The sequence below is a fragment of the Leptonychotes weddellii genome, chromosome 10 (assembly GCF_054177405.1).
Source record: "Leptonychotes weddellii isolate Sample4059 chromosome 10, ASM5417740v2, whole genome shotgun sequence".
Lineage (NCBI taxonomy): Eukaryota > Metazoa > Chordata > Mammalia > Carnivora > Phocidae > Leptonychotes > Leptonychotes weddellii.
Window position 1 is genome coordinate 90950973 of NC_138378.1, and position 13536 is coordinate 90964508.

At 47.1% G+C, this 13536-nt stretch overlaps 1 protein-coding gene across 1 annotated transcript in view; it reads right to left on the reverse strand.

Moving 5' to 3' along the window:
* LOC102747598 (two pore channel protein 2-like) overlaps window positions 1-13536 on the reverse strand; it is a 41746-nt gene that overhangs the window by 17520 nt on the left and 10690 nt on the right. The window contains exons 3-10 of the mRNA XM_081796813.1: window positions 12863-12954; window positions 11726-11840; window positions 9228-9356; window positions 7186-7302; window positions 6972-7090; window positions 6664-6765; window positions 5153-5279; window positions 2939-3140 (exon numbers count right to left, since the gene is read on the reverse strand). Of these exons, the coding sequence (XP_081652939.1) occupies window positions 2939-3140; window positions 5153-5279; window positions 6664-6765; window positions 6972-7090; window positions 7186-7302; window positions 9228-9356; window positions 11726-11812 (883 nt within the window). The 5' untranslated portion in view covers window positions 11813-11840; window positions 12863-12954. The remainder of the gene's footprint in view (window positions 1-2938; window positions 3141-5152; window positions 5280-6663; window positions 6766-6971; window positions 7091-7185; window positions 7303-9227; window positions 9357-11725; window positions 11841-12862; window positions 12955-13536) is intronic.

Consider the following 13536-nt stretch of genomic DNA (forward strand, 5'->3'; position numbering starts at 1 on the left):
AACGTTAATAGAGGAAATCCGGAACAGGCCCCTCAGGCTCTCCGCGTGAGGTACAGAAGGCTGGTCATTGCCATCTCTGTCTTCGGCCCAGGGAGCTGGATTTGCAGCGCTTGCCCAAGGAGATGCTCTTATTACTCACAAGACTGCAACACTTGCACTGACTTTCATTATCTCTTGGATGACTGTGGGCCACTATAAAGACATGAGGCTTCTCACTTCTGGAGGAGTTCTAGCGTCAACCGGTCTGCACGTTCCTCTTGCCATGGCTATTCTTGGCCAGCGTGAAAACATTCTATAGCACAGTGGGTTTGGGCCATGCCTCATTCTCAGGTTCCTCTGCTCCCTTTTGTCGCTGACTGGCCTCCTTACGTAACTCTTACAGACCTCGCCCTGTGCAAGATCACAACCCACATTCGGAAAAGAACCTCTGCAGATGGGCAGGTGGTGGTGGTTGGTGGTGTTGGTACCGGATCTGCATTGGCACTCTCCAGAAAGGTATGTGGTGGCCTCAAAGAACCCCTCCTTCCTCTTGCTCATGTAATTCATGGAGTGATACAACCAAATGAGTAGGGGTGCCAGGAGAACTTGGATGTGTCTGGTGTGCTCCATATTTATCCTGCACAGCTGAACAACATCGTTTAAGAGCTATCCTACTTACAGCCTAGAACATGCAAGAAGCTGACAAGACAAAGAAAAGCAATTCATCCTCCCACTTGGGAAATGACCATCAATAGTTAGACTGACCTCATCAACAAAGAGACGTTCATATGAGTATGTCCTGGGGACCATGTGTATCTGTTCTGGATGAGCAGGAGACACCCAAGTATATGGGTCTCCCCATGCCTGACAGACAAAGACAAAGACTCCTAAAAGCCCCCATCCCTAGGTCTGGAATATCTCACCTTTTACTACCAACCCACGAATTCACTTCACAGAAGGAATTGCAAAGAAAGCTCATAACACCCTAAGGATTCATCAACATCTTCAGAGTCCCAATCATCTAGAAGCAGCAGAGGTACTAAATCATCAAAGGAGAATTCTCAAAAACAGAGGGGCTGAAGGCTGGGAACACCTGGGCTAGGGTGACCAGCCACACTACCCCGGTCCTTGGGGTGGGATATCCAAGGGGACCCAAGTCCCGACCCTCTCCTCTAAGTACTAGAGCAGTGGTCCTCCAACAGTGGTCCCTGGGCCACTGCTGGGCCTGTCCTTGTGTTCCCCACCCTCCATGGGATAAGTGCTGAATATAGAAACTTGTAGAACAATGGCCAGGATCATGTCCACTGACTCCAAAAATGAAAAAAATGGCACTTGGATATTAACACGTCTTCATTTCATTTTTCCAAGCACTGATTTTTGCTGTACTTTACCAAAGTGTCAGTCCATGACAGGTCAGACATTAAAGCAGCTTCACTAAACACAGCTTAGGAAGCACTGTGCTCAGGGGTTGCCCCGGGCACCAGCTGCCCTTCTCCACCATCTGCAAAACCCTAACCCCGACATGCTGAATAGCACTGGCAACCCCCGCCAGTCCCTAATGGGGGGGCACCAAGGCAATCGTTCAGGCTCTGAGAAGCCCAGCTCCTGAGCAGACCCTCAGAGCCACAACATTGAGCAGGGTGGCTGAGGAGACTTGCTCGGGGCTCACCAGAAGGCGCATGTCAGATCCTGCTAATTCAAGAGGAGAAAGGCCTTCTTCCATCCTGGATCCCAAACTCTCGCTGGCAGACATGAGCACCACCCATTTAGCAGTGTCTTACTGTACATTTCTCTTTGTTCTCTTTCTTCATGTAAGTTCCAGAGACTCACTGTTATCTGCTTCTCCCACCTGCATGGAGTCCTCATAAGGCCTACAGCTCTGTGGGACTAGTTTAAGAGTCCTTGTCTCAGGTAAATTTATATCCAGTCGAAGCTACCCCTCCATTTTGGTATGTTCCCATCTAGACTCTTCTGGAAACAGATGAACTGAGGGTGTTCTACAGTTTGGGATATATTTTGGCCACCTCACATCTTTCCATATTGACATATCATCTTTACAGTCATTCTTTTTTTTTTTTTTTAAGATTTTATTTATTTATTTGAGAGAGAGAGTGAGAGAGAGAAAGAGCACAAGAGGGGGGAGCAGGAGAAGGAGAAGCAGACTCCCTGCCGAGCAGGGAGCCCGATGCGGGACTCGATCCCGGGACTCCAGGATCATGACCTGAGCCGAAGGCAGTCGCTTAACCAACTGAGCCACCCAGGCGCCCTTTACAGTCATTCTTAAGGTCACCACAATTTCCCATCACGTGACTATCAGAATCTGGGGTGGTTTAGCACAGTGAGAAAAAGCACAAGCCTTGGAGTCAGATGGCCTCGACCACTTTGCAGCTGCGTGGCCTGGGCAAACTACTTAACCTCTTCCAGTCTCGGTTTCCATATTGACAAATGAGGATGACAAACAGCCCCACCTCAGCGATCGCATACACACCGCGCACGGAAAACACTCATGACAGTGGCTCACGCCTCGTACGTGTGTCACGGATACGAAGCGCTATTCGTAATAGCTACCAACCACCAGGACCTGAATTTTACGTTACTTTCAACTTTTTGCTTTCAAATACTGAATGTGACGTAAATGTTCATTTCCACAGCTCTCTTCCAATTTTAGATGACGTCCCTAAAGCAGGGTCAGCAGTGGAATGACTGTGACAAGGTAAGGGCTTTTGGATGGCTCCTTACACGTTGACAACTCACACGGGGACAGCCCTGTCAGAACACAGCGTGAGGACCCGAACTCCACTGGGTTGTTGCCAGCAGGAAGGGTGCACATACATTTTTATTTGCAAATTTAAGAAAATTTTTAAAAAAAACCAATACTGCTGTTTTACGAATCGCTGTTGGGAGCCACCCACTTTTGAACGCACAGCGAAGAGGAATGGCAGAGGCCAAGGCTTCTTACCCACGTGGCCCTTCTGTCCCTCGTCGGAGATCCTCAAAAGGAGCTCCAGGTGGGGACTGCTGATGTGTGGCATCACGATCCTGGCCAGCCGCTTCCACCGGGCCTCCGTCACCACAAACTCTGTGCCCACCTTGACCTTCAGAATGTTGAAAGCCTCTATCATTTTGTGACGTTTCAGGTACGCCAGTTTGCGAATCTCGTTCTTTAAAAAACAGAATTGTGGTGTTTTTTTTGTTTTTTTTTTTCAGAGTACTAAGATTTTATTTATTTATTTGACAGAGAGACACAGCCAGAGAGGGAATACAGGCAGGGGGAGTGGGAGAGGGAGAAGCAGGCTCCCCGTAGAGCAGGGAGCCCGATGCGGGGCTCGATCCCAGGACCCTGGGATCATGACCTGAGCCGAAGGCAGACGCTTAACGACTGAGCCACCCAGGCGCCCCCAGAATTGTGGTTTTTAAGAGAAAGATTCAAGAAAGCCTTGTTTCCTTCCCCTAAACGTGTCAAGGTAATTGACGAGCCAAAGAGAAGGCACCGAAGGGTGTATTATCAAGCAAGGTATGTAATCCCTCCCCGGCCGCAGGTACACGTAGCCAACCCGTCTACATAAACGAAACTCATCTTACCAAGTTTACAGGAGGGAGCCCGTGAAGGATAATCTGTGTGGTGAGAAACAGAACAGCAGGAGGCAGACTGGTCCCAACTCCACTCTGCCCAGGAGGAAGGGAGATTCCAGAAAGGAAGGAAATCGGGTGTACTGCTGAGACACAGGGAGACCCCAGAAAGGGAGAAGATAGAGCTACCATTAAGTCAATCAAGAAAGAGAAGGGGAGAAGGAGAAAAGTCAGGGAAGTGAAACTAGGCTAGAAGTGGTCCGGAAGGAAGAGGTCCAGGGCAGGAAGGACAGCTGGGCCTGCCTGGAGCTACCATCTGGCCCAAGCACAGGGAATCATCCAGAGGAGAGTAGGCTAGACAGGCCTCCCCGGGTTACAGTCACCTGATGCCCACTCTTCCTGCTCCCTGTAAGCCCGTTACCCAATAACATCATCACTTAATTGATTATATAGCTAGACTGTAAATGTTTAAGGGGTGTGGGCTGTGTCTTAATCGTCTTTGACTTCTCAGCACTTGGACTGGTGCTGGGCACCTAAAACACATTTCAGAGGCTTGCTGACTGATCCCTGTTGCAGAGGATTACCCAAAGAAACACTTCCTTGGGATTAGGAGAGGTAGAGCAATAGTTCTGTCCAGCAGCAACAAAGAGGAGAGGCATACCAGACTCTCGGCAGCCTCTTTCCACCCAGAGGGAGGAAGGTGGAGTAGGAGGGTCTCTGGAGGCCTGGCCTCTGGGGCAGGGGCAGCTCAAGTCCCCATAGCGCATAGACTCCTCAGGACCGGGACAGGCCAGGCACCTGCAAAGGCCATTTGGGCCAAATCTCAGACTCAGCCCCACCACCTGCTTCTCCTTAGCTGCAAACATTGAAGTTCTCCCTGACTTTCTTCTTGTTCCCTGGTGGCACCATCCTATGCAATGAAAAATTCAGAACAGAACCAAAAGGATCGAGAACCAAAAGGCAATGTCTTCCCTTAAGGAAAAATCATCCTTTGATGAAAAGCCTCTCTGTGCACCTAGTTTCACAAGATGAGAAAACAACCAAGCAGAGATGTGTGCAGTGGGGGGCAGGGGAAGCAGGTGACATGGCTGAAGTATCCTGGTGGATTCTGGGCTGGAAATAAAACAGCCTCCACCTCAAGTACTCAGAAGCCTCTGCCCACCCAACACCTCCAGGAATTCTCCAGACATAAATCAAACAGGCAGGTACCGGGGCAGAAACTGTTGGCTTTAAGGAGTTTCTGCTTCTGCGGGAGAGGGGAAAAGGAGTTGGGAGCTTGGAAAATATCCCCAAATTCCATTCTTACACAAAACGTTTCAAGGAACCATGAACAATTTCATGCCTTAAGAGCACGGAGCTAAGCAAGGGCCTGCCGCTGCCCACGATGTCCAGACACTGTTAGACCATCGCAAAGACCAGTAAAGAACTGCCCCACCTAGCGGAACAGAGCAAGATACCACATGAGTCTTCAGATCGGCCAAAGCAACAAGAAAAAGGACACCTTCAAATACTGAGCAAATGCATTTGCCAGCCTCCCTGCCAGTGGATCCAGCGCAGATGCCCAGCCCCCTGCTCCCACCCGCCTTCCGCTCATGCACGGTACCTTTAAGTGTTTCCTATAATTGTTGTAGACCACGGCCAGAAAGACGGACATGAAGATGTAGGTATTGATGATGATGTAGGTTATGAAGTACAGAGAATACCACCAATTGAAGTTATAGGCAGGCATCCTGGAAGGAAAGAATTATGTGGCATGGTTTCTCATAGCCTAGGTCCCCAGTGCATAAAAGGCTGGTCTCGGGTGCCATCCCACATGGACAATCCACGTGCACGAGGCACAGCAAAACCTCCTCTCACTCTAACTGTCCCTCACATGGTGCGGTGCCAGGTCGGGGGGCCGCAGAGCCGCCGTCACCCCTAACGCTAAAGAGCTGGCTCCAAACTTGCCTTCTGGATTTCTTAGTGCTCTATACAGGCGGCAGCTAGGACCTTGGGGATCCCCTAATCCCAGCCCCTCCCTTCACAATGAGAAAATCGAAGCCTAAAAAGGAGACTGACTTGCCCAGAGCCACAGAAGGAATCCAAGAGTGGCTTGGGCTTATACTCAAGGCTCTTCAGGGACACCAGACTGCCTTGCTGGGCGGGGGGGCAGATGATTTCTAGCCACTCTAGGACAATGAGAAGGAAAGGGGCACCGTTAACAATGGCACCAGGGCGAGAGGCATACATCAGGATGTGTGCTCACTCCACATTTAATGGAAATTGGATTTCATACAGGACGGGAGCTTGGGAGCATGGCCAGAGGCCCAGGGTCTGAGGGAAAGATGCAAGAGAACACAAGGAGGGCCAGAACTGCACCTCGCCCGCATTGTGTCCAAGCCAGGCCCAAGAGTGAGCAACAACCCAGAACAAGTCAATGTGATGATCACACACAGACCTAGATGACAGAAAGCCTGCCCCCGCCCGGACGCGCTGTATGGCCTGAGTTGGGATTGACATTTGCAGTTAGAACCCCATCCACGCCCTGGACCCCAAGAGATGTCTACTCAGTGTAGCACTGTTTGATTATTTCACTTCCACAAACAAGGTTAATCCATAATACGAAGGACATTAGAAAAAAAAAAATCATGTTTTCTTCCTAAGTAAAGTCCACGTGTGGAGAATTGGCATTTTGAGGGGGAAGGCAATGACTACTCATCTTTACATTTCTTTCCTGTTTCATTTAACCAGAAAAGCACATCAAAGTTGAGGAGAACAAGCCATGATTCCTTTATAGAGATGGCTTAGTGTTTAGATTCAAGACTCAAAAAAGTCCTGGAATACAAAGTAGGCTCCAATATTTAAGAGTTGTATCTCAAGAGATGTCTCCTGTTGCTTTCAGTTTAAAAAAAAAAAAAAACACACCTAAATTTAGTTTAAAATAGTGAGAGAGGGTAGGCTATCATTAATGTAAACATTTTACATTCTTCAAAAATGTTGACGATGAATATGAATAAGCAGAAAATCACTACTTCTCCTCTCTCAGCCCTGCTGGTGTCAGGAGGTAGCGCCTTTAACAAAGTGAATTCTGTCATGGTAACAGGTGTCCGTGAACGTGAGCAGAGATGAACGTACATGACATCAGGACTGTTCGCGGTAGTGACCAGCACGTAGAGTTCAAACGCTATCTCCAGGATATTTGTGAAGTAGGGCAAGCCTTCCACTGTTTGAAGACCCCTAAAGAGGAACCAAAAACACAAAGTGAGAAACTCACACCCATAAATAAAGTTGTGATTTCTGATACACTTTTTCCCCCCTTTCAAAAGCACTCCTGGAGTGTCTGAACGAGGAAGATGGCATCCGGTGACAGATTCTGCCACCAACGTGCTGAACCCAAACAGGGGAGAATTCACAGGCAGAAACTGCCAGAACAGTGTGCTCACCGATCCCCAAAAAGCTTCAAGGCCATAAGGGAGAATATCAGCACACTGAACATGAACAAGAGGAAGACGTAGAGGATATCGGGCAGAGTGTTCCGGATGCTTCTGAAAGTTCTTCGGATCTGTGAAGACAAAATTTCATTTCATTTCCAAGAAATCGGCTCATTTTCTGCAAACAAAAACCAAGCCCTTGCGTTATCCAAAGGTATATCCTTACCTGACGACTTTCAGGGAAGTTAATTAGGAAGACTGGCCTTAAGGCCCTTGACCATCGAACGCTGTGGATATTAACAGCTTCCAGGGAACCATAGATAATCAAATCAATCAAGGTCAGCTGTGAGAGACATGGGACAAAACTGTCAATGTCACCCTGCTAGAGGACACACAAGGAAGTGACAGTGTGGAACCCAAGCCTGTGGTCCCAGGGACCCTTCCCGGATTTAGTGTGCCTTAAGGATTTTAATAAATATTTCTAAAAATAAGAAAAGTACAGAGAGATAGTCTCCATATCCTGAGGGCTCAGCAGATGCATGAAGGGAGGTCAAAACAAATGTTTCGAGCAAGGCGAGAAGAGACCATGGGCCTTCCAGGCAAATGAGCCACGTCAGGCTGAGGAGGAGGGGGCGGTAGGTGTGCAGGGCAGGAGGCAGCTCGAGCCAGCTAGGGTGAAGAGGGCCCCATGAAACATGTTTGCAGGGCTGGGGGCACTGGATAGTCTGTGGAGCTCATAGACATTTTTGAGTAAGGGAGGGAAGCGATGGGAGATGTGCTTCCGGAGGATTCATCCAGCGGCAGCATCTAAAATGCACGTATCAGGTGGGGATCTGAGGTTGAGGTGACCGTGGCAGTTCCCAAAAGGGGTGACCAGGGCCTGGACCACGTTGTGGGAACAGAATGTCATGCAACAAAGAGACAACAATGCGTGGTCACATCAGAGACTACTGCAATAGTCCAAGTGGGGAGAATGGAAACAGGGCGAGAGGCATCCTGAGGGGCTTTGGGGAGGCCTGCTGCAAGGGAGAAGAGAGAATCTTGACTAAGAGGATTAGGAACTGGGTGTTGGGACCTAAGGCACCACCCACAAACAAACAGCTAGGGGAGTGGAGGGGCAAAGAGGGTGGGTTTCATCCCATTCTGTTTGCGTTGACACCCATAGAAACTGCTACCAAGCAGCTGGCCACAGACAAAAGAAACTCAGAAGGGAAACCGGTATGGGCTACAGCATGGGGACCCCTACCTACCAGTGATCATGGCAGCTCTGGCCTAGAGGCATGCAGACTGAGCCTCGGACTAATCGGGAAGAACCCTGGTTCAGGCCTGCTGGCTGCCGCACCGTTACGCTAACTATAAAGTACCTTTACCTAATCACTGAAGGGGCCTCTCTGGACATTACAGCCGTGTTTCAGAATACATACCCTGCCCCTCTGGGCATAACTGCTTAGCATATACCCTCCCAGATTTCTCTGTGAATGTTATACACATTCTTTCCTTTTTCTTTTCAACAAAGTTGAGATCCAGCTCTATTGTATCTTGTTCTTTTGACTTAATGAATAATAAGCACCTCCCCTTAGTAATAGACACATACGTTGCTTTAACGCTATTTCAAAGGGCTGAGTAGGTGCGCCACATTTTATATAATACATATCTACTGTCAGGAAATCGAGTTGTTTCCAATTTTTCAGTATTACAAACAGTTCAGCCATGACCAATCTTGTGGCTAAATCTTTGAACACATCCTTCTTCCCTAAAGATAAATTCCCAGGAATGGAACTCCAGGGTGCAAGGCTTTTTGAAAGGAATGGCCACACAGCCTTCCAGAAAGCTTATTTGTCCCTTCAGTAGGGTATAAAAGGTTCTTTTTTCTCTCAATCTTGCTAACACTGTTTCAAAGGCAAACACATGGTATTTTATAGTTGTTTTAATATATATTTCTTAATTAGTGAAATTACACATTTTTTCATATCGACCATTATTTATTTTTTCTTCTATGAGATGCCTTCACCTATTTTCAGCACTAGTGGAGTTTCTGTCTTTTTTTTCCTTTTAATTTGGAAGTGCTTTCACTGTGTTAAAATACAGCATTCACACTCTCATATTTTGCCTTATTTGCTGTTCAATCGGGATTCGCATTGCTGATGGGGTTTGCTGTGCCGAAGTCTGTCACTGTTGCTTTAACCAAGTCAAATCTATGCTGTCTTTTCGCTTCATAGTTTCTGCCTTTGACCACAAAGTCTTCAGGGCACTGTAATGAGCACTCACCACTATGGTTACCATGATGCAGATGTTTTTCATATCCTTCCAGAAAACCATCTGAGGAGTGACTTTCGCAAAATGTACAAGTCTCCCAAAGAATGCAGTCAGACAGAGTACTTCTGCTATCGAGGTAGCCTGAATGCAGAAAACAAAGACTAAACACAGCCCCCTGGCCATTTGGAGACTCAGCTTTAGCCCTCTTGTAACCGCTGCACCCCCCAAGCTCCCTTGATGCCACCCTCTGAGAATTAGTGATGTCCCTTCATTTCACTGCTGGTTGCAGCCAAATTCTTTGCTGGTGGGGATGGTTTCTTCCTCTTAAAAGGAAACCTGTCCTGGAGCCATGAATCCCATGACCTAACAGGCAGGGCTTCCTGGGACAGGCTGAATCAGCAGGCAGGGGACCCAGAAGCATTTCCCCAGAAAGGGGAGGGCAAGGATGATAGACATAGGCGTCTTCTGTGCTCTCCAATTCTCACGTTCATATTTAAAATAGGCATCTAGACGTTCAGTTTCCCTGATAGTAGGGTAACTCCCCAGAGATCTGTTTTGAATGCGGGTCATTCCTTAGCCATCCCTGCCACTCCAGCCCTCTGCCTATCGTGGCTGGTCAGAGGAAAGAATGGAGGCCACTGAGCCCCAGTGCCACGTCCTGACCGTGTCCTCCATAGGTGACAGGACCCCAGTTCCGAACTCCCTACAGGCAGCTAGCTCAGCAGCCTGTGACGTAGCCCAAGCTTTCCTGTGACTGCCCTGAGGCAGTAAGTCCTCCCTAACAAGGGCACCTATCTCCATCATGGGGAGAGGAGGATGGCAGAGCAGGAAGAGCTGGGGACAGGGCAACCTGGAAGGTTGACAGAAAGGTCTAGGGTAAGGGCTGGAGGAATGGATTCCCTAAAGGATGGGAAGGCAGGGGCTGGCTCTGGGCCCTGAAAGCAGCAGGTGATACAGTCTTCCTTCCCCCACCCCAGCCTTCATGGGTCCTGGGCATGGACACGGGCTGCAGCCCCTTGCAAACCTTCTAGCCCTCAGCCTGTTCACCCTTGAAGGGTTCTAGAGACTCACTGTCAAGACCAGGCATACCAAACGGCCTGGGGCGATTCCAGGACATCCCTGTTCAAAGTAAGATGTGCTCGGTAATGCTGCCTCTGGGCCAAAGCCCCAGCATGACACATTGGATTCTAGAGATTGGAGGTACAGATGCTGGCTAAAGGAGCACTCTGAACCCAGGCAGCCAACCCGAAGCTGTACGTGACCACTAACACCTGGAAGGGGGAGGACTCGGGAAGAGAGGCAAGGGGTTGAGGAGACAACCCCAGGGAAGGCTCATGGCGTCTTGCTAGGGAGGGACTGACTGTCTGGGTCTGTGAATGCACAGCTCTGCTTCGTCCAACTTTGTGTTTGTTTTGATAGTCCCTGGGCTACAAGTTTTCTATCCAGAGACTCCATTAATTGTGGCATCTCCATCATATGGAAGTGTGTTATACCATCACTTTGATGGCCCCCGATGAACCATGATTCCAGTTTTTAGCCCTTGTGCGGTGTCCTCCCCTGTTGACTCCAGGGCTCCAGCACCTGATGGGCTTTGGCCAATAGGACATCAGCAAGTGTCATCAAGCGGAAGCTTGATGGTGCCCGTACACGAGGATGCTCCTTCCTGGATCTCCCCCTCCCCCACTGGGAGGAGCCTAAACCCCATGCAGCAGCCGTGTAAAAGAGAAGGGCCCTCTGGTCCACAGCTCCAGCCAGGCAAGCTCCCAGCTGATGGCCAGCAGCACCTGCCAGCCTCCAGAGATTGACAGAGCTTCCAGATATCTACTACCCTAGCTCATGACACAGGAACAGAAAATCTGCCCAGCTGGGCCCCATTACCCACAGAATCATGGGAGGTAATAAAAGCCTGTTCTTTAAAGCTAGGGGTCAACGAACTTTTATCTGTTAAAGGACCAGACAGTAAATACTCTGGGCCTTGCAAGTCATCCAGTCTCTGTTATACCTACTCTCAGAGGAGTACTCCTACTCTCTGCAGGAGTAGCATCAAGTTGGGAATTAACATGAATAGATCATCAATTTATTGCTTAACTGATCTGGAATAGCTGGTTAATTTGATGTATTACTCAAAATCAAATGTGATCAGCTACTAAGCACCAATAAATACTCTAGTGACTTAGGAAAGAAAAAAGCTGGAAAAGTGGCAAGTAAAAGTTGCATATTCCACCATATTATGACATTGTCTACTTGCCATTTTATAGATATGCTTTGAAAATATCATTTGTCTATCCAGTTTATCCCTGTGTACACAGAAGACAATAAACCTTCTACTCCATTGAAAATGCCTATGAGTGAAGCTTCAGCTCAGGGAATAGGCAGAATTCTTCCAGTCCCCAGCAATAAAAATAAAACCATGTTCATATTTATTGAAATTGGGTGGGGAGAAGGAAGAGGAATGGGGCCCAGCTCATCAATGACAAAGTCTAGGTAGCCATTTTCTTTTTAATCCTTACCAAGAAAGGCAGTGGAAACAGCGCAGGTTCTTCAAACAGGGCGAGGGAAAGGTCGACACAAATAAAGAAGTAGATGGCTACTTGCATTGTCCAGTGGTTATAAAAATAGTAAAGTCTGAAGACGAAAAGAATAAAGGTGTTTATAAACAAGGAGCAGGAGTTAAACAGCACTCGAACTTCCCATTAGAAGACATGGTAGATAAAATACAAAGTATGGCTCTGGCCACATTTCCTTTCAATTCTAGGGAGCAAGGGACAGTACTGAATTGAGCATGCATTACAAAACACTAACAGAAAAAAATCAACATATTATCATATCTCAAAGCACAGTCTCTTAACAGTCTCCGGCTATGATTATACCTTCCTCCTGGTGATTGTGACAATAATAAGAGAATACTTTTAGAGGACTTTAAACAGTGACCAGTACAGAGTAAACTCTCAGTTAAAGTGACCTATTATTATGTGGCAGGGTAGCCTAAACAATTTAAAATGTGCATCGTCCCATGTTGACATGATAGACTCAGAGAGATCTCGCAGTCACACAGTTCTCTTCCTATGGACGGGGGACAGTCCCCCCAACCTGCTTGAAGCTTCCAGGAATGAGGCATTCATTGCTTTTGGAGGCACTGGCACTGAGCCCTGATGATAAGAAATGTTTTTTCCTTATTTTGGGCCAAATTCTTGGTCTTAGTTCAACGTTTACGGGGTGAGAGAGAAAAGGCAGGATTCTTACGAAAAGAACAAATGTATGGACTACATCACAAGGCAACAGAAAGAAAAAGAACAAGGCTTTTCATTTAGACTCTAAGAAGACAAATCATGTCTAAGAGGAAAAGATGATATATATTTTACTTTGGATGCCCTCTCTCCTGTTCTGGGTGTTCTCATTTACTCATTTACCCGTCCTTAATGTATTTATTGAATGCTTTCCTATGTGTGAGGCACCTTGCTCTTATAACTTAAAAAAAAAAAAAAAAAAAGCATTGGATTTTAGGATTTACTCCAAATCTATGTGTATACCCTAGAGACTTCCCAAAAATGTTTGTGGAGATAATGTCTTCGGTTTGGGTTTAACTTCAAGCCTATTAAGTACTAGAGGACAGTTTGCTCTATGTGACAGTTTAATACTTTCATTACCTGATGGCCCGAGGAGATGTTTCAAAGGGAACATTTCTGTTGTACTGGGCATCAGAAACATAGGCAGCTGCCAGGAGGAGGTCCTGGTCCTCCTTGGGAGAAAGTAAGGAGAGAACATCATTCAGAAGAGGAAAGGACATTTCTCTTTTTCATATGTAAGTACAAAAAGAAACCCACCCCCATCCCACTCTTGCCAGAGGTAATTAACATTATAGTACTATATGTACATGTCCAGATCCATAGCTGGGCACCAGGAATCCTGCAGTGGGGCTGAGACACAGGCATGCTTGACTTCCTTGAATTCAAATATAGGCTCTCAGAGGAGGAAATGAAAACAAGAAAGCACTGAATAGTATATATACATGTCCTTAAATGGCATATTTATACTAACATATATAGGCTATATACACACAAATATATAAACACAAAATTATATTTAGGGTACTTGATGGGTGATTAGAGTGTTTTTCAAGGGTAATTTTGACACATAAATTACTGCCTTTCTGGATGACTTTTGAAGCTAACTCCTTTTCAAGGTATGACCCCACTCTATACATACACAGAATTTTAAAATAATAAAATTGTTTTCGTACGATACAAAGTTACTTTTCTCACTCAATATATTCTGGACATTTTTTTCATGACAATATATATACACCTACCCCATTCTTTTT